Source organism: Miniopterus schreibersii (assembly GCF_964146895.1).
Source record: "Miniopterus schreibersii genome assembly, chromosome: 18".
Lineage (NCBI taxonomy): Eukaryota > Metazoa > Chordata > Mammalia > Chiroptera > Miniopteridae > Miniopterus > Miniopterus schreibersii.
This window is the reverse complement of record NC_138121.1, coordinates 6,676,065-6,700,617: the sequence shown is the minus strand read 5'-3', so window position 1 is coordinate 6,700,617 and position 24,553 is coordinate 6,676,065. Positions and strand designations below refer to the sequence as shown.

General features: G+C 51.7%; 1 protein-coding gene across 1 annotated transcript in view; it reads right to left on the bottom strand.

The window, feature by feature from the left end:
• LOC308547823 (cell adhesion molecule CEACAM1-like) overlaps positions 1–24,553 on the bottom strand; it is a gene marked incomplete at its 5' end in the record, with an annotated part of 75,284 nt that overhangs the window by 1,555 nt on the left and 49,176 nt on the right. The window contains 3 exons of the mRNA XM_081118704.1: positions 573–827; positions 1,233–1,511; positions 4,292–4,651. Coding sequence (XP_080974830.1) covers positions 573–827; positions 1,233–1,511; positions 4,292–4,651 — 894 coding nt within the window. The remainder of the gene's footprint in view (positions 1–572; positions 828–1,232; positions 1,512–4,291; positions 4,652–24,553) is intronic.

Below are 24,553 nucleotides of genomic sequence, written 5' to 3'. Positions count from 1 at the left end.
GAGTGACACAATTTGACCAGATTGAGGACAGGCCCCCCATGCACCTTCTGCACAGACCCCTGTCCCAACACACATGGCATAGAGCAGAGTCAGGCCTGGAGCAGAGCAGAGAGCAGGGGTCTGTCCTGCTCACCCCTCCTCGGAGGTGGTTTCCTCCTCCTCTTAGGAAAACAAGAACTGAGACTGATTCAAAGCCTTGTAAGTTCCTTGTAGCACACGGAGCAGGTAACAGAAAAGAGGTGACAGAAGGAAGGCATTAGTGACAGAAGAAGCAACTTGACCCTGAAGACCTCGGTTTCCCCCTGTGAAGCCCCCTCCACCATATGGGGCTTTCTGGGGCTGAGAGAACCCCCTCCTCACTTTCCAAGGCTGGACCCCTGCTCCCCCATGAGAAATCAGAACAGCCAGGGGAGGAGAGTCTACAGGGCTGTAGTGGGAGGGCTCAGGGGAAGAATTTGTGGTTTGCTTTGTCCATGGCCACAGGATGGGAGACAACATCTTCTAGGCTCTTTTCTGAAAACTAGACAGTATGCACCCTACAGCCTGGTGCCGATGGTCTAGGGGGCACTTACCAGAGGCTGTGATAGTCTTGACTGTGGTCCTACTGAGGCCAGTGACATTGTTACGGGCCAGGCAGGTATAGGATCCACTATCATTCTTAGTGATGTTGGGGACAAAGAGCTCCTGTGTGGGTGGCTGGGGCTTCCCATTGATAAACCAAGAATAGTGTGCAGGCGGGTTAGAGGCCGCGTGGCAGGAGAGGCTGAGGTTTGCCCCTGGTGGGTAATGGGAGTCTGGCGGGGAAATGGTGGGGTCGTCCGGGCCATCTGGAGCAAAGAGAACAAAGCCACACATGATGTAATCAGAGGGAAGGGGAAGTCTCTGGTCTGTGTAAGGGCCACACTGTCCCTCTGAGCTGGGTCCCAGCCTTGTTTTAAAGAGTCCCAACCAGAACCCCCTGTGTGCACTGAGCCTGAGTCTGACACATTAACCCTTTTGTCCCATAATAAGTTGTTGACCCAGAGCCTCTCCAGACAGGAGCAGCCCACTGACTCCTAGTTTTAACCCAAGGCTGGACTTGCCTGGATTTGCCTGGGACAGGAAGTCATGGCCACCTGGGTGTTCAGAGTGAGGGTCTGTGTCCTTGGACCTGAGAGGGACAGATGTAGCCTGACCTCTGGCAGTGTGGATTTGGGGTCAGCCTGGCCCAGGCAGGGACAGAAGTTACTCACAGAGAACATTCAGGGTGAATGGGTCACTGCGGCCGACACTCACTGGGTTCTGGGTGTCACACTCATAGGGTCCTGTGTCATTCCTTGTGACACGGAGTAAAGTGAGAGTCCTGTTGTCCTTGGACAGCTGCAGCCTGGTGCTGTCCGGGAGACTCTGACTGTTGATGACCCACAGGTAGGTGGTGTCCTGAGTCTGAGGTTCACACGTTAACAGGACAGGGTCCTTGTGCTCCTCGGGGTTGGAGTTGTTGCTTGTGATGTGGGGTTTGGGTAACACCGCTGTGCAGGTAACAGAGAGAACATTGCCCTGTGTGGTGCCTTTGACTCCTCCAAAGGCAGCTTCAGTCAGAGTTGACACCTCTCACCCCTCAGCCAACCCCAATTTTTAAAAGAATAAGGCAGGTCTGTGTATCACAAGACAAATAAAAGCATGAGGACCTGAGCACTCAGAGATGGAAGGCCACCTGCTCTATGTCTGGGGGGAAGTGTCAGGGAACTATCAGGGTTTGTTCATGGAAAGACGTAGGACTGGGAGCCAGAGGCCACCCGGCGCCTGTCCTGGTTCCTCACTGACCAGCTCACTGCCTGGCTGACCTTGGGGCCTCACCTGGAAGTTGCGGGTGCTGAGTCCCTTCCAGCTACACAGACCCACACAGCTGAGGCCTCACATTCAGGGTTATCCTAGAGATGAGTAATGATGGGCCATCCCATAGTCCTTAAGCCCCGAGAGGACTGGGCAGCGTGGCCTGGAACTGGGAGTCTGAGCAGAAACAACACATGGGAGACCAGAAGCATGTCTGGCAGTCAGTTCAGTACCCAGGCTGCAGGGCCATGGGGTGGGGCTGTGTGCCCAGGAGGTCACTGGTGACGGACATGAGACAATGACCCCAGAAAGGATAGAGCAGAGTCCAGGAATGATTTAGAAAAGAGTGAGGGATGGAGGGAGCTGGCAGGCTTTGGCAGCAGAGCCATGCTCTCTGCCCTTGGTCTCATTTACGTTTGTCAGCTATGAGATAGATTTTGAGTTAAATTGTGAAAGAATATGTGAAAATCATTACTCATGCCCCAAAGATCTAAGACCAGTTTCTGGAGGAATCTTCTCTGGAGAGCACTGCAGGTCATAGACCAAGTTCTGCAGCCCAACCAGGTCACATGTGACCAAAGAAAGACCTACAGTGGGTTTGAAATCTGACTCCCTGGGGAGAGAGAATGTGAGTCCTGCTAAGAGAACAGAAGTGATCAGAGGGCACGTTGGGTGTCTCTGTTGTATAAAGGGAGGAATGACACCAAGCTGGGGGAAAGACGTGTTATATTAGTAAAGTTAGGAAGAAGATCCCTGTCGCCAGTTTCTATGGATGGTCAGGCAGATGGGGAGGACCCCCACCCGGGCATCTGACATGTGGTCTTCCTTTTCTTTCTAACTCAGGAAAGAGAACTGGAGTTTGGTCAAATTCATTCAAATTGGGCAGCGTCTAAGAGAAAGGACAGTGGCTGGTGGATCTCACCGTCTGAGAGGATCCTGCTCTGTGGTCAAGGTGTCAGCCCCTGAAAGGACAGGGAACTGGTGTGGCCACAACCTCTTACTACTCTGCATGCAGGTTCCAGTCTCTGAAGAGATTATGAATCATTCATTCATTCATTCATTCAGTCAGTCAGTCAGTCAGTCAGTGACCATCATTCCTTCCCCCCTTCACCGAAGAGCATGCGAGTGCTGGCCCTGAGCCGGCTGCAGGTGTAGGGGGTCAGTGGGAAGACAAAGCCCTTTCCTTCATATCCAGTGGCAGTGACGCCAACACATCAGGAAACAAATAAGTGATTTCAAGTCCAGGGCAGGGAGGTGGGGACTGGCCACCTGAGGGGAGGCCTGGGCGTTCCCAGTACTGACTCTGATTGTCACTGCAGGTCATTTGGTTCTTGAGGTAAAAAATCAATTCTCCACTTGCTTTCACTCCCCTGACTAGAAAATCTGCCTTGAGCTGGAGACAGCTAAGAACAAAGGACTGAATGAATGGCTGGTCTCGGGGTGCACAGACACCTGATAAGACCCCCCGGGTGGAGGAGAGGCAGGGCTGTGGCTCTACAAGGGCCTTGCTGTGTTTGATCTGCTGCTCCTGGTCGGCATGACCCTGATTCAATGACTGTGTCACACTGTGCTTAGTTTCCCCAGAATAAAAATTGAATAAATGATAAATGGCTCCGGATTACCATGATGTCTGTGAAGTAACCTTAAAACATCCCTAAATACTTGACCTCAAGCTTAGTATAGATGAGCTGCCCAAATAAATGGCAACTACCATTATTTGCCTCCATGGGAGAGATCCCCTGGGCTGACGCCTGGTGGACGAGAGGCTGCCAGGAGCATCTTCTCTCCTCTGTTCCTTCCTGGGACCTGACCTCCCTCTGGAGTCTCCTAGGTCTCTCAGGGCAGTCAGCTAATGATCCAGGGACCTTGTCCATCTGTGCTCTCCCTACGCAGTCTTAAGTGAAGGACCAGGCTCTGTTCCTGGCCTGATGTGGCTCTTGGGGTTGAACCCTGGCTGGTGAGCAGTAGAGCAGCCAGGAAAGCGTTGCTCCCACCCAGCCCTTCTAGGAGGCCAAATGCAGCCTAACACAGGCTCCCCAGGGTCCCTGGAGTCAGGAGCCCTGGGACAGGGGTCTGGGGAGGGTTCCCAGGCTGAGCTTCTCTGTGAGGATCCCAGGGTCCCTTCAAGCCAGTCCCTGACCGAGCCCTGCAGGTCTTTCTCAGGGTCATGGTCATGGGGAGGGGCCTAGGGGGTGGACTGAGACTGGTCTCCCTCTGCTGAGTCACCCCCATGAGACTGGTCCTTCTCTCTGAGGTGGTGAATGTCTGCAGGGCTGGCATCTGGGAAGGGAGCTCTGATCTCAAGAAGTTCGTGTCCACTGTGTGTGACCTGCACTAAAGGCCCAAACCCAGCCTGGGACGTGATGCAGAGGGAGACGGAGGAGAGTCCAGGGCAGTCAGTCCTGTGTGTGAAGTAGAGTTCACTCCTCCCAGAGGTCAGAGGTCAGAGGTCAGAGGTCAGAGAACAGTCACTCACCGTACACACGGAACTGTCCAGTTCCTTCCTCACTCTTAAAACCTTTCTTTATGGCAAGTACAGTGTAGTTTCCTGTGTCATTCAGGGTGACCTTCTGGAACAGCAGGGATCCATTGGGGTATATTGTCTCTCTACCGCTGTATGCAGGTCCGTGGGAAACTATTTGAGTGTCTATTACATATGATGCAATTTTACGGTTGCTGTCCTCACTTTCCCCCTTGTACCAGGCATAGCCTATGAGACTCCCGGGCAGACTGTGGACTCGGAGAAGCACATCCTTCCCTTCGGCAGCATTGGGCGGCACTGATTCAACCCTGGGTTGGGCCTCGGCGGGAGGGCTCCAGAAGGTTAAGAGTGAGACTAGGAGGGAAGAGAAATGGGTCAATATTTGGATCTGTGTGTTGAGATGGAGAGATGAGGCCCTGGGTCCTGAGCAGGTCTCATCTCTCAGCCTTGGTGTGTGTGTGTGTGTGTGTGTGTGTGTGTGTCTCCCATGGTCAAGGTCAGCAGCATGGCCACCATGGCTTCAGCACATCTGAACTTCTTATTTTTTCTGTTTTGAAAACTCCCAGGTGTCTGCCTGGCTCACCCCCTTACTGCCCTCAGATCCCTGCTGACATTCAGGGGTGTCCCTGGGAGACACCTTCGCTGACCACCTCCTCTAAAGACCCTCTGTCCCTGCTCTGTTCCCTACATGGCACTTGTGGGTCCCTGACATCACATGTAGATCTTGCCTTGTCTGTCTCCTCCCCATAAAAGGTGAGCTCCCTGGGGCCGGGGCTTGTCTGACCTTGTTGCACCCCCACTGCCTGCAACAGGCTGCAAAGACCTGGGGGTGAAGGAGTGAGTGCTCCCAGGGGCCTGCACCTCCTGGGGCGTATGTGCCCATTTCTGAGGTTGGAGGTGAGGACAATGTTTAGTGCCCTGGTTAAATTTTCTACCTCCTCAGATAAATTGTTATTATCAAAAGTTTTTAGCAGTCAACTCTCAGTGATGAATAATTTGGGAAATGAACAGCCATTGAGGTTTTCCCGCCCCTCACCACTTCCAGATCATGAGATTTTCCTGTTGCTGAGTCCCCTCCCCCACCCTCCTCTGCTCCCTTGTCCTTTCCCCTCAAATCCAAACAGAAGCCCACTGTCCCCTCTAGAGCCCTGTGCTCCCCAGGAGACCCCAGCCAGCCTCTATCTCCCACCCTCTCATCCACCACCAGGTAATTGTCCCCTCTCACCAGCCAGCAGGAGCCCCAGCCAGGGGACACGCCCTCTGAGCCCAGGGCCTGAGGGGGACTCCATGGTGTCCGCTGCCTGCTCTGTCCCTCCCTCTGTGAGAAGAGCTTGGATTCCACAAGTGCTCACAGGCACTGCTGCTCTGAAGAGTGGGACCTGCTGTCCCTCCTCCCTGGGAGCTGAGCCTCCTCCCGGGGAAAGATCACTTCTCCTGTCACGTGGGCCAGGGCGGGGTCTGTGCCCAGGAGCCTCTGTTTCCTTCCCCTTATTCCTGCCCCACCTGAACCCTTCTTCCCCTTTTCTTTCCTCTACATTTCTGTCCCCTGTAACTGCCGAGGGCTCTCCCTTCTTTTCAGTGGCGCCTCCCCGTGTACACACACACAGACCCCTTGTTTGTGTGGTGGGCAGTCAGACAGGCGTGAGCAGGGCAGGAAGATAGGCCAGGTACAGAAGGTCACCAGAGTGGAAAGCCCCGGGTACCTAGGGCTGAGACCTTGCCCCCAGGGGGACCTTCCTCCCCTAGCATATCCTGGTCGTGATCCTGGTTTAGACCCCTCAGCTTTCACATCACTGGTCATGTGGTTCAGACCCGCCCCTGGCCTCGCCTCCTCTGGCATGTTGCTAGTCATGTGGATTCGACCCCCTTAGAGGGGGGACGACAAGGGGAAGAGCCCTTAAGCATTAAGCCCCGGGGACAATGAGATTCTGACCACATCAGATACACCTGGGCCTCAGTTGTGTTTCAGCTCCAGGCCCAGAAAAGCAGCAAAACCAGATAAGTAAGGACACTGCTGACATCGGGATCTACTGCATTGACTGATGGCCTTCGACCCTGAAAGGACACACCTGCACTCTGGGCAAATATTTTATTAGGGTCCTCCCCTGAGCCCTGCAGATAAATACCCTCAAGGAGGTGTGGCTGTTTCTCTGGAGCAGGCCCGGGCCTCTCCCCCCCCTTCTTTCCTCAAGGTCGGGGGGCCTGGGCTCTCCTCCTGAGCTCCACAGGCCTTTCCTTTGCCTCTGTAACTACTTTTCTGAGCCCGCTTTTTCTACAGCTCATTTCTTCTACCTCTGTGACTTTCTAAATAAACTTTCTCTTATGACTGGAGTTCTTGGCTCTGAAGTCTTCTCTTAGCCAAAGTCAAGTACCGAGGCTGCTGAACCGAGGTTGGGTCTAACTCTGCCGGTTAACACCTGCTGCCGTCCCACAGCCGGGCAGGCAGAGCTTGGGGTGCAGGGCGCTCCCCACAGCTCTGCCCGGGGTGCCCAGCAGCCTCCACACCGCCCTCTCTCCTCCTTCAGAGCAGGAGCCTGGGGCCACATCGGGAATTCTTGTCACAGGGGTTTCACCCCGCTGCCCATAGGATGATCTGTGGAATTTCCTAGAGATTTCAATGCGCAGGTGACACCTTAGAAATGCTGCTTCAGCGGCTGCCCAGCTAAGGTGGATGCCCGGCCAGAAGGAGACCCTGTGATCTGGGGACAGGGAAGCCCCCCACCCCCTGTGCACAAGGAGGGTCTGCAGACCTTGTTAAAATGCAGATTCTGACTCAGCAGGTGTTTGGTGGGCCCCACAGTCTCCATCTGACAAGCTGTGCGGGGAGCTGATTATACTGACCGCAGAGCACTTTCATTGGCAAGGCTGATGGGGACCCCTGCTCCCTAAGAGGATGACCCTCTCACTTAACCCCGCCCGTGGCTTGTGCTGTGCCCTGGCCATTGGTCTGTCAGCACCACAAAGGGAGTTCCAGGAGTCCCCAAACCTGGGGATTATTTATGTTTGTGACACAGAAACCCAGCTGGGCACTGGGTCTTCCCCATGTTCTCAAATGCTCTGGGAAGTTGGGTTTCTTCCCAGCAGGAAGGTCACAGAGGGTGAGAAAGGGTCAAGCTGGGCGGTGACTGGTGAGGGGCCCTCCTCTATCTTTGGGTGTCACCAACCTGGCTTCTGCTTCCAGGGCCAGAGACCCAGGACCAGGAGTCTCAGTAGACCTGCAGTGAAGGGGAAAGTGTCCTGTGTGTCCTGGGAAGAGGGGCTGTGGTGGGAGGTCAGGTGGCTATGAGTTCCCTGGTTTTGAGGGCCATGATTTAGGGAGAGCCCCCCTCTCCACGTCAGTTGGCTGAGCCTGTCCTTGGGCTCCCTGACCATTGGGGCAGCCTCTGTCCTCTGCCTGGGGGGACTTTCCTGTGGTCAGCCTGCTTTCTCCACGGGTGGTGCCAGGCAGGGAGTGGGGAGCAGCACAGACACCCCTGAGAGAGCAGGAGTCCCTAGGCCCCTAGAGGGAGCAGGTGGGACAGAGCAGAAGCCTGGGAGGGGCCTAGAAAAGCCTGTGATATGGAAATCAGGCTTCTGCTCCACCTCAGCAGAACCCAGGTTCCCGCGCTAATTTCCTGTTTTCTGTGTCCAATGTCGCCCCCGGGAGGGCATAAGGAGACCTGTGGCCAATGTCAGGGCTGCACCAGGGATGCTCACCAGGCTCCAGAGCATGTGAGCTGACCCTGAGCCCTGGGCAGAGGCCAGGCCCTGACCTCCAGTCGCCCCGGGTCCTGGTCGCTGTGGGTCCCAGGCCGCCAGACTTTATCCCTGGGGAGGGTGAGCCCAGGAAGAGAACGACGGTTGTCCAGAGAATTCCCCATCCAGTGTGAGGAAAATTGTCGACCCGGGCGGAGCTCTCTGTCTCTGAGGTTTCAAAGGAAGGTCTTGGTGAGGGGGGTCCCGTGAGGCCTACAGGAGAGGGTGCCTGCCTGGGGCTCTGATGCCCAGAATGCCCCGTGTTTTACCCATCACAGCATTGGCGTGTTGCATCCAAGTCATCTGTGTCCCTGTGTGTTTTCTGCTCTAGGCCTCCCCACGGGACCCAGAAGCTGAAGCAGCTCCACGTGGAGACTCAACCAAGGGACCCTGTGGGTTCCTCTGTCAGGGTAGGGCAGGCCCCCATGGGACCATCAGCCCCTCTGAGATGGAAGCAACCGCAGATCCTGGGCTCTCCGTCCCCTCCTGCATGGGAAGTTCCCCCTGTTCCCCTGGACATCATGGGCTGGTGAGATGTCACTCAAGTGTCCCCACAGACCAGAGCCCCTGGGCACAGGGATTTGCCCCCTTACTTCCTCTGAGGTCAGACTGGGCTCCTTCCTCCCCTGGTAGTAACTCCACCTGGGGTTGAGAGGGCAGAGTTTGTGCCAAGTCGGGTGTCCGTGAGAAGAGGAAGGACACAGGCTGTCACCAAGGCGCACCTGGGAAGGTGAGATGTCACTCACAAGGCAGAGATGGGGAGGGCTGTGATTCAGGGGGATGAATGGGGTCAGACCCCTCACTGTTAGGAGACCCCTGGCCTCCCTCCTGACTGTCTGAGGGGTAAAGGCTCATCCCTGGGACAGCTGCGGGCACTTGCTGGCCTCCCCCTGTGCTGACAGCAGGCCCTGGTCTGCAAGGAACATGCTCTGACCCCAGGTGTCACGGGGTGACATGCTTCTGTTGCGGTGTCCCTCATCCATTTAACCGTGTTTGAGATGCATGCGTGAGGGCGCAGACGGAGCTGGGTATCCGCCTGGTCTCTCATCCTCACAGACACTGTCGCCGGAGGGAGGCTTCTGTTGAGTCCCTGCTTGGGCACAAGGACTGTCTTCAGGGGTGGATCCCAGACACCAGCGCCCTGGCTCCCCCTCACGGCAGGTTCCTAGTTAGGCTCGGACTGCAGACTCCGAGGCCTCAGCACGGCGTCTCTGGCACAGGGTCCGGGCGCTCAAGGTGCCAAGTGACCAAGCCCTGTGCCTCAGTAACCCTCCCGGTGCCCAGGTGATGGGATCCCCGCCAGGTCGTGGGAAGGTGACTCCATGTCTCAGTGACTGCTACCTGCGGGCCCTGGCAGGTCCTTTCACTGCGGGTGGCTTGAGGGGGCGGGGTGCACCCAGGAGCTGCCCTGAGAGCCGAGAGCGCCTTCGGTGCTTTCCCGCAGGAGCTCGGTGTCCAGACCTTCCCCCGACTCTTCCAGCCGCCCGCAGACCCGCCAGTCAGCGCACCACCCACACGGGACGTGAGGCCGCCAGCAGCCCCCCCCCCCCCCAGGGCCGGGGGCTCAGCACTCAGCTCATTCTGCTGCGGCCCGAGCGCGCTCAGGGGAGGCCCAGGAGCCGCCTCTGGTTTTGCTGTTCAGATCGAAAGGGGAAAAGGGCAATCACTCCTGCTAGGTCTCGAAATGTAAGTAGCCTATGGTCAGAAGGGCACTCTCACGTCATTGTAAAAGGAAAACAACACACTGGAATAGTCTTTAAAGGAAAACAGATAACCATTTCCAATTTGTCAGTAACGGTGATGCATCTTGTATTTTTCTAGTTCAGCGTTAATGTCACTTTTTGCAGTTTAGCTCTGAGGAAATGGTGCCACCCATGATCCGTGTTTCAGCTCAGAAATGTGGGTTTTATGTGGACGCTCCTGTGATTTTAAGCTTCATTAAGTTCATTCAGATCATCTCCCGTGAACACTAATGCGATTTCTCTGTCCATTTCTCTTCTTGTCCCTGTACACAGAGAGCCGCGTGTTCCTCTAGAGCTGGAAAGCGTCTGACCACCATGAAAAGAAAGTGTCCAAGTGCTGCTGGCAACGATGACGGCTCTCAAGGTGGAGGTGTGTTCAGGGCGGGCAAGGGCAACTGCTTTTGAGAACTTTCCCCTCAAAATCACATACAGAAGACACCTGCTGGGCCTGTCACATGTTGGGATGGATGAAGGACAGAAATAGAGGTCAGTCATTTAAATATCACATCCAAGATTGGACAACACATTCTGCCCAGAGTCTGAGAGGTGGAGGGACGAATGGTGAGGACACTATGAAAACCTCCCTGTGCCCTAATGAGGGGGCATCAGAGGCTCCTGTGGTTCAGAGAGGGGCCCAGGGATAGGGACAGGGCCCTGTCAGCCCACAGGTGCTGGGAAGGAGCCCCAACACTGTCCATTTGGGGAGCATAGATTCATATTTAAGGAATGATGCTACAGTGTGTGATTCGGAAAATATAGCGAATCTTGTATGATATCATTTTCTTCTTAATAAGATGTTTCTTCCAAATGATTTAAATGACTGTATTTATTGCTAAGACGCTTAAGATGGTAAGAACATCAGAGTAGACTGTCAAATGGCCTGGCATATAGATTCATTACCGTGTATTATCTCTCTCCAGTATCTACAGAACGTTCCTCACTGGACTTTGTACAACCCAGTGGCGTCATTCTGATCTGCGGTGACACCCTTTCGCAACCCAGTCCTCCAGCTGGTGAGCTACAGGCAGCCATCAGCCAAGCACCTCTAAATATGCCTCTTTCTGAACCGGAAGGTGCCCTTTGTCCAAGGCCAGCCCCAACCTTTCAGCAAGCCCAGCCCTTTTGCTCCGCTTCTAGCAGGGACAATCCACTAGAGGGTGGTGACGCTCCTCCTTGAACTCCTGGGGACCGGTTCCATCTCCTGAGACAAATAAATGCAAGTGTTAGTACTATCAGGGCCTCCAACCCTCACGTACCCTTTAGAGACCAGAAAGCCTCAAGGATGAATTTTTAGAATGAAGAGAGCACAGAGAAACCCCTAAAAGCTTTGTGGTGTCATGTTTTGGTCACCGGCACCCAGGGAGCCTGGATCTGCCCCCCTCTTTAATTTATCTTTATTGTTGAAAGAATTACAGGTGTCTTGCTGTTTTTCCCCCTCCCCCCAAACCCACCCCCAGCCCAGGCCCTCACCACACTGTTGTTTGCATCCAGGGCTTATGCAAAAATGCACGTAAGTTCTTTGGTTAATCTACCCCCACCCCCACCCCCCACCCTGTCAGCTCCTCCTCCAGTGACTGGAAGAGCCATGAGCCACATGCTTCCGGTGGAAAAGTCCTGAAACCTGGCCTGATCCCTGCGCGTTCCTTTAGGAGCACAACTGCTGAGTCCTGGCAGGCTCAGCACCCAGCCGCCCTTAGGGAAACAGCGCAGGGGACATGCCCAGGGCAGGAGGGGCAGCCCAGGACGGGCAGAGGCCCCCATGGACCATGAGCCACAGGTGAGCAAACAGCTCTGGCCCCCGGGGAGGACCCTGCCTCAAGCGGACCGCAGGCATCCAAGGTCCTGGGCCCCAAGCCTCCCTCACCCCTTCCCTGCTCCCCGGGGCTCAGCAAGCTCCCCGGGCACCCCCTCTCTGCCCCCCCCTCAGGCAGCCCGGCCGCCAGGCTGCTCCCGGCCCCCTCTCGCTGCCTCCTCCCTGAGCACTGACCCCCAAGTCGGCCTGGGGATCAGAGGTCTTGGGGTACTGGGGAGGAGACAGCTTGGGTTTCTATGGCGCTTCCTGGACAAGCTGAAATGACAGGACCCAGCCCAACTTTGAGGTAGGAGCAACACCAGTGTCACCCTTGTGGGTGCCAGCCTCTGAAAGCCCTGGCCCTCAGTCTGGGAATCCTGATTGCTGGGGACAAGGCTGCCACCTACACCCAACATCCACCAGCCTGCCTTTTGCACCCTTCCCCTAGGCGGGAGTTTCGGAACCTTCCTCAGATACGACACCTATTCCCACTTTCTTCGCAACTGGAGTCTCTTCCTTCCTTTTCTCCAACGCCTGGGATGTCCACAAACCCTCCCACCCCCCTTGCTCTCCAGACTCCCCATCTCCCAGTGGCCGCCAGTCTCCCTCTCACACCTCTCCCAGGTTCCCGATGCTCCTTCCCCGGGGGCCACCAAGTCCTAAACCTCAGGCTCCTGAGCCTCTAGTCATAAGTCCCCCGTGTTTCTATGGCTACCTGTGTTTAGTGTTGCATTCTCTCCAACATTCTTAAATCAGAAGCCCTTCCTTCCTCCCTTCCTTCCTTCCTTCCTCCCTTCCTTCCTTCCTTCCTTCCTTCCTTCCTTCCTTCCTTCCTTCCTTCCTTCCTTCCTTCCTTCTTTCCTCTCTCCTCCCTTCCTTTCTTCTTTCTTTTTATTGAATTTATTGGGGTGACATTGGTTCACAAGCCATACAGGTTTCAAGTGTATAATCCAATGAACCATCGCCTGCACATTGCATGGTGCACCCATCACCACAAGCAAAGCCTCCTTTTGTCCCACAGAAGTTTTCTATTGAATAAAGTTCTTGTTTGGAGCAGACAAAATTGTTCCAGTGGAGCCTGAGTTGGCAGAATAAGTGAGATGGAGTACAGAATAGAGTCACCCATCGCGGTCACAGATAGTTACACCAGAGAGAAAAAAACGAACAAAGCAGGGACAGAGTCCAGCTGCCTAATCTCCTCACACAGCCCCTGGGTCTGAAGCCTCGGAGCCCATCCTGTCCTCACCTCAGGGAGTCAACGAGGGCGATGGGACAGTTACATGAGCCCCTCAGAGGGCTGAGTGCAGAGAGATTGCAGGGGAGGGAACCAGAGCAACTGCTTCTTTGAAAACCCATCCTCATTAGCAACAAAACCACGGACAGAAGGTTGAATACTGTCCAACTGTCCCTACTATCCAAAGCGATCTACAGGTTCAGTGCAATATATTCTAATCCCAATGGCATTGTTTTAGAAATAGAAAATATCATTCTCAATTCATATGATATCTCAAGGGACCCTGAGGAGCCGAAACAGTCTTCAAAAAAAGCAAAGTTAGAGGCTTGCATTTCCTGATTCAAAACACATTACAAAGTAAAGTAAAAGTAGAGTTTTATTGGCATAAAGACAGACATATAGACCAATGGAACAGCATAAAGAGCCCAGAAATAAACCCTCGTGTATATGGTCAAATGATCTTCAACAAGGGCGCCAAGACCACTCAGTGGGGAAAAGACAGACCCCCACAAAAGGTGTTGGGAGAGCTGGATATTCACATGTAAAGAATCTCATACAACATACAAAAATTAACTCAAAATGGATTGAAGATCTCAATGTAAGACCCAGAACTATACAGTCAGAGGAGAAAACAGGGGAAAAGCTTCCTGACATGTGACTTGGGAATGATTTCTTGGATATGATACCAAAAGCTCAGGGAACAAAGGAAAATAGAAAATGGGACCACATTAAGCTTAAAACTATTGGTCATCTAAAGAAACAATGAACTGAGTGAAAAGGGAACCCACAGAATGAGCAAAAGTATTTGCAAATCACATATATCTGTTAAGGGGTAACTGTGAAGAAACCCCACAGTTCAACAGCAACAAAAGAGTCCAAATTAGTCCGGCTGGCGTAGCTCAGTGGTTGAACATCAATCTAGGATCCAGGAGATCCCTGTTCGATTCCCGGTCAGGGCATAAGCCTGAGTTGTGGGCTCCATCCCCCGCTGGGGGCGTGCAGGAGGCAGCTGATCAATGACTCTGTCTCATCATTGATGTCTCTCTCTCTCCCTTCCTCTCTCTGTGAAATCAATAAAAATAAAAGAGAAAAAAAGAGCGCAAATTACCTGACTAAAAAATGGTCAAAACATTTCAATAGATATTTCCCCTAAAAAGACATACAAATGGACAACAAGCTCATGAAAAAATGACCAATATCACTAATCCTTAGAGAAATCAAATCCAAACAGCACTGGAATATCCCCTCACACCCACTAGGATGGTCACTGTCAGAAAAACAGAAAGGAACCTCTGCTGGTACAATGTGGAGAAATTGAAATCCTGGGCCCACTGTTGGTGGAAATGAAAAATGGGGAAGCTACTGTAGAAAATAGTTTGGAGGTTCCTCTGAAATAAAAAATAGACTTACCATGTGCTCCAGCGATCTCAGTTCTACTTTTGTATCCAAAATAATTGAAAGCAGGATTTTGAAGAGATATTAGCACACCCATGTTCACTGCAGCATTATTCACAAAAGCCAAGAGGCAGAAGCAACCCAATTATCCACAAATGTGGTGTATACATCTACAGCAGACTGTCACTCAGCCTTAGGCAGAAGGTCGTTCTGGATATGGTGCTAAGTGAAACAAGCCAGTTGCAGGAAGACAGAGACGGTATGTCCCACTTATAAGAGGTTTCTCAAGCACTCAAATGTACAGAAACAGAGAAGGTTGGTCATTGTGGGGTATTTGGGGCAGGAGGAAATGGATCATTGTTTTTCAGTGAGTGTAGCTTTTCAGTTTTACTGACAAAAAACTGCGTGAAATCCAAAGGGACGTTACCCACTTCCCAGCATACAATTACTTCCAGGTGAGACACTCCCTCTTTTTCATATTAGGTATTATCTAAGGTGGTCCCTCTGCTGGAAGATGAGACTCAGTTGCTTTCTTCCCCATCACCGACACACACACACTCTTCCCATCTGTCTTACCAGGATTTTTTTAAAAAAGGAAATCATTCAGGTATTTTTAAAAAATATGTCTTTATTGATTTCAGAGGTAGAAAGGGAGAGGGAGAGAGAGAGAGAGTTGAAACATCAATGATGAGATAGTCATTGATCAGTTGCCTCTTGCACGCCCCCAACTGGGGATCGAGCCCATAACCCTGGCATGTGCCCTGAGTGGGAATCGAACTGCAATCTCCTGGATCCTAGGTCGATGCTCAACCACTGAGCCACACCTGGCAGGGCTTGCCAGTATTTTTAAAAAACCAATATTTAGTGTGGACTTTATTTCTATTTTATGCTAGTCACATTTGATCCAACTAGCTGTGATTTTTAAATCGTCTTAAATTGTGGAGTCAAAAATTTTCATCTCTGAAGCACATCAGGGTTGGAGAACATTCCCTCTGTGAGCTGGAACTTTGGGGAGGAAAGTTACAGTTCCATGAACACACATCTCTATGCTCAATTAATATTTGACAAAAGAGGCAAGAACATACAAAGGAGTATAGACAGTCTCTTCAATAAATGGTGCTGGGAAAATTGGACAAGTACATGCAAAAAAAGAAAAGAAAAGAAAAAGAAACTGGATCACTAACTTACACTATACACAAGAATAAACTCAAAATGGATAAAAGACTTAAATGTAAGTCACAAAACCATAAAAATCCCAGAAGAAAAGATGGGCAGTAAAATCTCAGACATCTCTCATAGCAATACTATTGCCAATGTATCTCCTAGGGCAAGGAAACAAAGGAAAAATAAACAAATGGGACTACATCAAACTAAAAAGCTTCTGCACAGCGAAGAAAACCATCAAGAAAATGAAAAGGAATCCACCGTATGGGAGAACATATTTGCCAGTGATACATCTGAAGGTTTCTGCATCTGAATGAAGAAGGGACGAGAGTGTCATTGACTGTTCTTGTGCACACAAAGGGCTTGGGCGAGGAACATGGTGGGCAATGCAGGAGTGGAGCAGGGGATGTGACACCCACAGGTGCTTAAGTGTCCGGTCAGGTTCCCACAGGATCTGAGGGGCTATGAAGTTAATACTGGGAGACAGAGTTGTCTATTTGTACTGAGAGACGATCTCCTTTTCCTTGAGGGGGACAATGCATTAGTTTCTTGTGGCTGCCATAATAAATTTTCACAAAATGAATGACTTAAAATAAGAAAAAGTTAATTTCTGACATTCTGGAAGACAGAAATCCAAATCAAAGTATGGGCAAGACCTCATTTTCTCCACAGGCTCTAGGAGAGATTCCATTCCTTTGACCTCCATCTTTGGTGATTGCCAGCATCCCTTGGCTTGTGGCTGCGTAACTCCCATCTTCACGTGGCCTTCTCCCCATAGAGTGAGGAGGGTTTTCTAGATTAATATCACATGTCCTGTGGGACACTTGTTTAGATCATGGTTACAAAAATGTCACAAAATATGTCCGGGGACAAGCACAAAAGTGAAAATAGATAAGCTGGACATTATCAAAATGTAAAACTTTTGTACCTCACAGGACCTAAGAAAGTGAAAGAGCCCAGCCGGGCACGGCTCAGTGGTTGAGCATCGACCTAGGATTCAGGAGATCGTGGTTCAATTCCCAGTCAGGGCACATGCCCGGGTTGCGGGCTCTGTCCCCAGCAGGCGGGCATGCGGGAGGCAGCCGACCAATGACAACACTCTCATCATTGATGTTTCTCTCTCTCTCCCTCTCCCTTCCTCTCTCTGAAGTCAATAAAGATATGTTAAAAAAAAAAAAATGTGAAAGAACAACCAACAGAATGGGCAAAAAATCTGCCAACCACATATCAGATAAGGGACTTGTATTGAGAATATATGGTAAATCACACGCACAACTAATAATTTAAAAAACCCCAAATATCTCAATTTAAAAATCTACAGGGAATATGGATAGATAGATGTCCAAAGAAAATACACACATGACCAATAAGCATATGAAAAATGCTCTACACCATTAGTCATAACTTAAATGCAAATGAAAGCTACAATGAGTCCTGAAATACCTCTTGGATGCCAAGGACAAATTATTGCCACATTACAGGAAGAGACTCAGAACTGCAGATATTAGTGTTGTATAATCAAGAAGTTGTCTGGTCATTGCCCCTGGTCCTGGGTAAAAGATGTTAAACTCTAAAACCTTGCAATTTTCCAAGTGATACAACTGTCTACAGTATTCTGGAGCTCCTTGGATCCACCTTGACTTTGACCTGGTATTTCTCCCGGTTTCTGCTTTCAAAGTGTGTTCTTCTGCAATAAGAAAACTGTAACCATAAATAAAGCACTTTCCTGTTTTTTATGAGTCATGCTAGCAAAAGTCCAACCCCAGTGGATCCTGGGAACCCCAAACCAAGTGGGTGAGAAGTGTGGAATGCCTGGGAACTCCAAACATGGGGGTAGTGCTTGACTTGCGGGTAGTCTAATGGACAAATTTGCCCTCACCCAGTAGAGTCTGCACTAACTCTAAATGGTTAGGTCAGAGTTGAATTACACAATATTGTAGAAGGCCAGGGATCATAACCTTCCAGGAAGGGGGCATGCTGGGATGGGTCCCCTGTAATAAGTCATAAGGCCGTCAGTGAACTATGAGCGTCAGGAAAAATGGGTAGAACAACATTGCTTCAGGGGCACCAGCTTCACTGAGATGCAAGTGAAGCTGATCTTCAGAGGTCAGAGATGAAAACAGGAGGTGTTTTTTTCAGAACTGGACTCCGTAGTAGCAAGGGCGTGATAGGATCTGGGAATCAGAGGCCGACACTTAGCACCAGAAGCAAAGGGGCATAATTACATTATAGGCAGCACTGTCAGAGTGCAGGCTGGTCCGCACAGATGTAGGAGATGACTCCTAGAATATGCTATCCTGAGAAACAGAAGATATGAGAGGCCAGCACCGTGTCCCTTAATAAGTAATCAAGAGATGAAGAATGGAGGACCAGAAGGCTGAGGTCAGCTTCCCCAATACAAATCATGATCCTTTGTTCGGTTAAGACCTGAGAAATTTTCACAACCAGACTCTTGACTGCTGAAGAGGTCCAATCTCAATGAGAAGGGCGTCTGCAACACCAAGGAAAGTGTATACCATGTGATCCCCAGTCCATCTGGGAAAGGACCTACAGGCATCATTTGGGTAACCGGCCACTTGCGAAGGAGAAATACACAGATCTTTCAAGAGCTCTCGGGTGTTGAGCCCAGGTTGGGATGATATTTGGGGGGGCTCAAAACACCAACACGGTCCCTGTTTAGAATATTGGCATAAAGTGGTCAGAAAATTCTGGGATTCCTTGCCCACACTGATGTCACATTGGCTCCACGGGGTGTGTGGATCCACCTGGTGGCCGTTTCCCCAGCTCCAGATGTAGAATAAGAATGGATATACAGAGCAGTTAAGAGAATCCTCATAGTGGTTACTTGACCTGTAAGTAAAAGCTATTGTCATAGGAAAAACAAATGATGTTAATGGAAAGATCTAAGGCTTTCTCTCCTGTCCACTGACATTTCAGTAAAGGGAAAATATATCCACTGTAGTGCCGGTGAGAGACACTGAAAATGTCTGACTTTAGACTGCGCTTTACAGCAAGCTGCACGTGTCAACCTGGTCACGGGTAGACACCGTAAAACTTGTCACTCACTCTGGCAACGGCCTGCTGTGTATTTGGTCCCTGTTTGTCATTCACCACCTTCCCCCAACTGCCATCCCAGTTCCTTTTCTAGTCTGACTATCTCACACTCAAACTCCCCTCCTGACTCAAGTCCCTGAACACCCTTAGTTCAAGACTTCTGGGTTCACGGTGTCCTGTCCTCTAGCCCCTCATCGCCCTCCAGACTCATAGACCCCCCAGGGACGATCGTTTCCCTCTCCCACTGGCTTCTGTCCCATGCTCCCTGTCAGGTTCTCCACCTGGTGCTCCTTCCTGTTCCCCATGTCAGGGCGCTAAACTGACCTTGCAAGAACATTAACCTTTCCTCAGTCCTTCATATGTCACAGTTCACTCCCTCCCAAGTGGGGGAACAGGACACCCTTATCCTAATCACACCAGTTTCAGTAGCTCCCTCTCAAATGGTAGGCCCACCCCCACTCAGACTCATCCTGACGCCCTCCACGAAAGCCCTTTGCCATGGCAACCGTAGATCCACATAATCCCAAATTCATCCAACGGCCCAGACCCCTTTCACACTTTACAATTTTCTCACCCCCGCTGTGCACAGGAGCCCATCCCTCCGCGCCATTCCCTGCTGCCCACCTCAGGTTCCAACTATCCGCTTCGGGGGCAGGTCCTCTAGGATTCGACCCAATGCTCAGCGGCCAACAGGAACAGGCATAAAAGCAAGACAACCCATATGTCAGAATTTATTTCTCAACTCCCGTGTCCTGTGTGTGAACTCTCTTTCATACAGACACACTGAGTTTGTGGGAACAACAGAGCACACATGTGAGCACGCAAATGTCGGCCCTGAGGTGGATGCCCAGGCGGGCGCTGGGAAGTGGCCTGCAGTGAGGCCCCTGGGACGGGTGACGGCAGCCGGGATCTTTTGACCTCCAGGGGGTGAATGCCAATGTCTTCCTCGGTACTTGTTACAATAAACAGGCTGTCAGGCAGGGCTATGACAGAATACCTTTGTAAAAAAATCCTCCCCCAAAGATATTTTTCCCCACTGATTTTTAGAGAGAGTAGAGAGGAGGAAGGGGAGGGAGGGGGAGAAAGAAACACCGACATGAAAGACATACATCTCTTGGTTGCCTTCCGCATGGCCCAACGAAGGCCAGGAATTAGACCCGCAACCCCTCAGTCCTCAGGCTGACAACAGTCTAACCACGGAGCCAAAAACGTCAGGGCCAGAACCTTTAAAATCTGTGTGATTTTGTTCTTTAAAGAAGAAATGAAATTGCAAGAGTGGAATTGCAACAGTCTTGGCGGTTAGGGCGGCTGCACCCTTCCAGGCCTCTACCGCAGCAGCAGGCTTCAGCTGGTGGGGACAAAGGCTGGCTCTTTAGGGACCTTTATTTAGCCCAACACGGCCTTGCAACAACTTCAGAAAGTTCACTCTTCCTGTGGAGGAAATGCCGCCCCTGCCGCGGGACTGCCCTGTGCTCCTCTCCGGGGGCGGGCTCCTCTGCCTCCCGCTCCCGCCATCACTTGAATTACTGGATGGCTCCGAGTGGCTCTGATCTATTACACCACCTTTGAGTCACCACCCTGCCACACGCTCATTGGCCAAGGCTGCTCTATAAAAAGGGTCAACTCTACTACAACGCGGGCATAGCTTAGACTGAAAACCCTAGAAGCCTTATTTCATTAGATGTCTTGGCTTCACGTTGAAAGGAAGGAGGCGTGATGGAGTATGTAATGGGTACACTGGCTAACGTTCTCGCCTGGCACATCTGGCAGGTGGCAAGGCCTCAACTCACAGCCTACGTGACGGAGCCAGCTCTGCTTGTCCTAGACACACTGTGTCCGCCTCTAATCGAGAAAATGCTGCGCTCGGTGGTTGGCAAGGCGGCCTCAGCGGCACACGCCCTGGTGGACGTGCAAGGTTTAAGCAGAAGCCTCGTGGATTTCTTTAGAGGCCTCGTGGATTTCTTTAGAGGCCGGATGCCTTATCGCCAACCAGCACGAGTGATTGAGGTTTAATTCTGGCTTATGAAAATCCTTAAGAGATCTTGCGACATATTTACATGAGGCCATATAAATATGCGGAAGCCACGTAAGACTCCAGCTTCATTATGTAATACAATCCTGCGCACTATGAGAGCCACCTTCAGGACGGCGCCCAGGCTCCTGTCTTGGCTGCCGGGCCCGAGTCCTCAACTGCGCCTGTAAATACCGCCCGCTGGAAATTCGGATCCCCCCGAGGCTGAGAGGACACAGGAGACGCAGCCAGGATGTGGTCCCAGGGCTGGCTTTGTGGGGACTTCCCTCTGGTTCTGAGGTGAGTGCCTGGGCTGGGCTGGGGGGGCGCGGCTGGGATCTGGGGGAACCACGAGGAGCCGGGAAGGCCTCTCCCTGGGCAGGAGGGGCAGGCTCGGGGGGTGGGGCGGTTTGGGGGTGAAATCCTGGAGTGGGGCCCTGAGGGGGCTTTGAACCCCCCCACCTCAGCATGAAGAGCGGGAGGGGCGGTGGGAGGGCAGATCCCGGGGCTGCAGGTCTGAGTCAACACGAAACGGAGGAGCGGACACAACATGGCCGCCGGAGGACGTCGGCGGGGCGGGGCCCGAGCGGAGCCTGCGCCAGGGCGCCCCCAAGGGGCAAGCTGCGGTAGGGACAGCGGGAGACGCGGCGCCGCGCTGCAGGGTCCCCGGAGGTTAAAGGCGGGCCTTGGTTGGGACGGGTGTGGACCTGAGCAAGCCCGGGGCCGTCCTAAAGGGCTGCAGACCTACAGTCTGAACAGCGGGGCGGGGGGCGGGGGAGGGGGGCGGGGGAGGGGGGCGGGGGAGGGGGGGAGGGGGAGGGGGGCGGGGGGCGGCGGGGGCATAAAGAAAACTGTGGACAAGTAGTTCCAACCTCTGTAAAGCTGTTTCTACCCTCCAGATTCACCCCCAGATATCTAGGGCATCTCACCTCTCCTCATCATATTTCCCCTAATCTCCCCCCTCCACCCTTTTCTAGGTTCTTCTGGGCTCCCCACACTCCAGAACTTCCTGGCCTTGACCCCCCCCCCCCATTGTTCATGATATTTCTGGGCTGCACACACTCCAAGCTCTTCCTGCCTTCACACCCGCCACCTCACTCTGTCCACCTTTGCCATCCATCTGGCTCCCAGCACCCCGGGTCTTACTGCTCTTGCTACCCTGCCCCACACCCCCAAGTTTTTTAGATACTTCTGGGCTCTGCACATTCTCTGCCTGGTTTCTGACCCACTACCTTCACCCCTTTCCCCATTTTTAGATTCTGGCCTTTGAACACTCCAAGGTTTTCCTGCCCTCCATCCCTGCCCCTGCCCCCTCACCTCGCCCAAGCTTCTTTTCAGCCTCCATACAGGGCCTCGGGAAGTTTTACTTACTCACAGATGTTGGCTGTTGCTAACTTGAAGGTTGCCTGTAGGATGTCTTGAAGCTTGAAGGTCAGCGTTACCTTTCTACACAACACCAGAAATACTGCAACCACCAGATGAAGACCCAGCTTTGAGAGCAACTGTGTCCATCTCACCGTTTCACAAATAGGGAACTGAACACAAAAATGCTGTTGTGGCTCTGGAAACTTCTTTCGCTTTGATTGTCACCACCTCAAACAGGCTCTTCATTGGCCACCTCCACCGAGGAAATTCAGAAACCCTCTTCTGCTCTGCACCCGAACACTTCACTCACTTCCTTTTTTGAATTGACTCACATGCCCTTAGTACACAGACACACAAATAGACACATAATACACACACATACACAAATACATAAATATATACTCACACACGATCACACACACACACTCTTAGCCCAAAGGACTCTCTGCCCTAATTTCTTGGTTTCAGTTAGTACACTGGTTCAGCTCCCAGGGGACATCATGGAAAATTTCTTACTAATACCTGGATTGCTTCTTTTAATTTCTCTTTTTCTTGTATGTGTCTGTATTGTTGCTGCAGACTGTCTCCAATGTGGTCCCTGCTAATGAAGCCCCTCGCTGACCACTCAGGGCGCATTGCGGAAGAAGGGGCGTGTGAGATTGTAAGAGCCGGTCACGAGGGGTGGAGAGTGGACCAGAGAGTGTTCCGTGAAGTGACCATTGCCGGACCCACAGGCTAGATCTGGGCCAGAACAGAGACTGCTCCCATAAAGCCGCCTCAGAATCTGTCTCCTTGACCCCTCCCATAACATGCTTGTTCCCTGTCTAGGAGCAAGCATGTAAGTTGTTTTCCCCTTATTTGGATTGGGTTTCACACCAGAACCCCTATCCATCCTGCTCTGTTCTATATAATTCTTTACTGCCTAATAAATTGACATGAAGCTGGAGCTGTCAGCCTCATTATTTATTCTATCAACCCCAGGAAATTCTACCAACACTTTGCATTCAGGACTCTTTGGATCCTATCTGAGCTCATGCTAACAATATGACTCAGGGTGGAGACTGGTCACTCAAAGAACCAACCATGTGGTTAGTACATTGGGCTTCCATTTCTATCATCCAGAAATGGAAGTGGAAATATAGATTGACTTCAATATCATGGCCCATGCCAATCACACCTGCTTATGCAATGAGACCCCAATAAACATTTTGGATATTAATGATCAGATTAGCTTTTGGTTGTTAAAATACTTTGAGGTGGCCAAGGGTGATGTGCCCTGCCTCCTTCAGGAGAGGACATTGGCCGCTTTGCCAGTGGAATCCTCAATGACTCAGCCATACATGTCTCTCTTTTCTGTTGGTTCCAACTAGTATTACATTGCTATAATAAAACTATAATCATAATTATAGCATTTTGTGGAGTTCTGTGAGTCATTTTAGCAAAATATCCAACCTAATGGGGCTGTGGGAACCCCTGAAGTAGCTCACTGGACAAAAGTGTGGGTGGCCTGGGAACTCCCAACGTAAGGCTGGTGTTGCTGCCAGGGTTGTATCATGAGGGAATTTGCTCTTAATTACTGTTAGCACTGGGAACTGTGCTAACTCTGATGGTGAGCTTCAGAGTTTAATTGTAGGACACTATTTCAGTAAGATTGGGGATCATAAACTTTGGAGAAGGGGACTTGCTGGGATGCAGCACCTATATAAGGTGGAAACCCTAAACCCAACTAGGAGCCTCAGAAAGGCTGGTGAGAACTTCATAATAGTAACAGAGATGATAGGATCTGGGAAGGACGGAGGCCAGCATGTAGCCATCAGAAGCCAAGCGGGAGTAATAATAATAATAAACAGTACTATTAGAGTGCAGGCTGGTCTGCAGAGATGTAGGAGATGGCTCCTAGCATGGTGTCCTTAGGAACAAAAGACATGAAAGGTCAACAAGGGTGACACTTAATAGACATAATCAAGGAACGAAGGGTCAAAGATCAAGGGAGATTCCTCCAGAGGTTCCAGTCAAGATGGTGAAGTAGGTAAACACTGTGCTCCCCTCCTCCCATGACCACATCAAAACTACAACTAAAGCTGGGTTGGTGTGGCTCAGCTGTTGAGGCTCCCCAGCCTAGAGCTCCAGTGCCAGGAAGAGGAGTCCCCGCGGCAGCTGGCTGTGAAAATTGGCAGAGATTCTGTCCCAGCGAGATGAAGGGCTGTTGGAAACCCATGTGTCCATTCAAAGGGCCAGTGCACAGACTCACGTGCTCACAGACACTCATTCTAAGCTCCAGCAAAGGGTCAGCAGCTCAAAAGATGCCAGAGACATTTGGAAAGAAGCTGACTTGTGTGGCTTCAGGGCAAAGGCTGCCAGTGTCCCTGTGTTGAGCCTCACCACCAAACAGTGTGCAGGTGAACAACAAATCTGAATCTATGTTAACCTGGTGCACACTGCTCACCCAACCCTGACGATTCCCTAAGATCCCACCCAACCCAACTCAGCAGGGATTCCATGCAGGTGAGACAATAGGCTGTTGAAAAACCAAATGCTCTCTTAAAGAGCCTATGAACGAACACACACACACACATACACACACACACGCGCACACAGCATGTTCTGCTACTAAATGGCCCCAAGGCCAGGGTTGGTGGCAGCTGGCCTCAGGTTGCAGCATGTCCTCTCCCACATGCCCCTGGGCCCAGACAGGCAGCTACCATATGGGGATCATGTTGTAGCTCCTACCAGGTGGCCCTGGACTGGGCACAGAAAGTGGCTG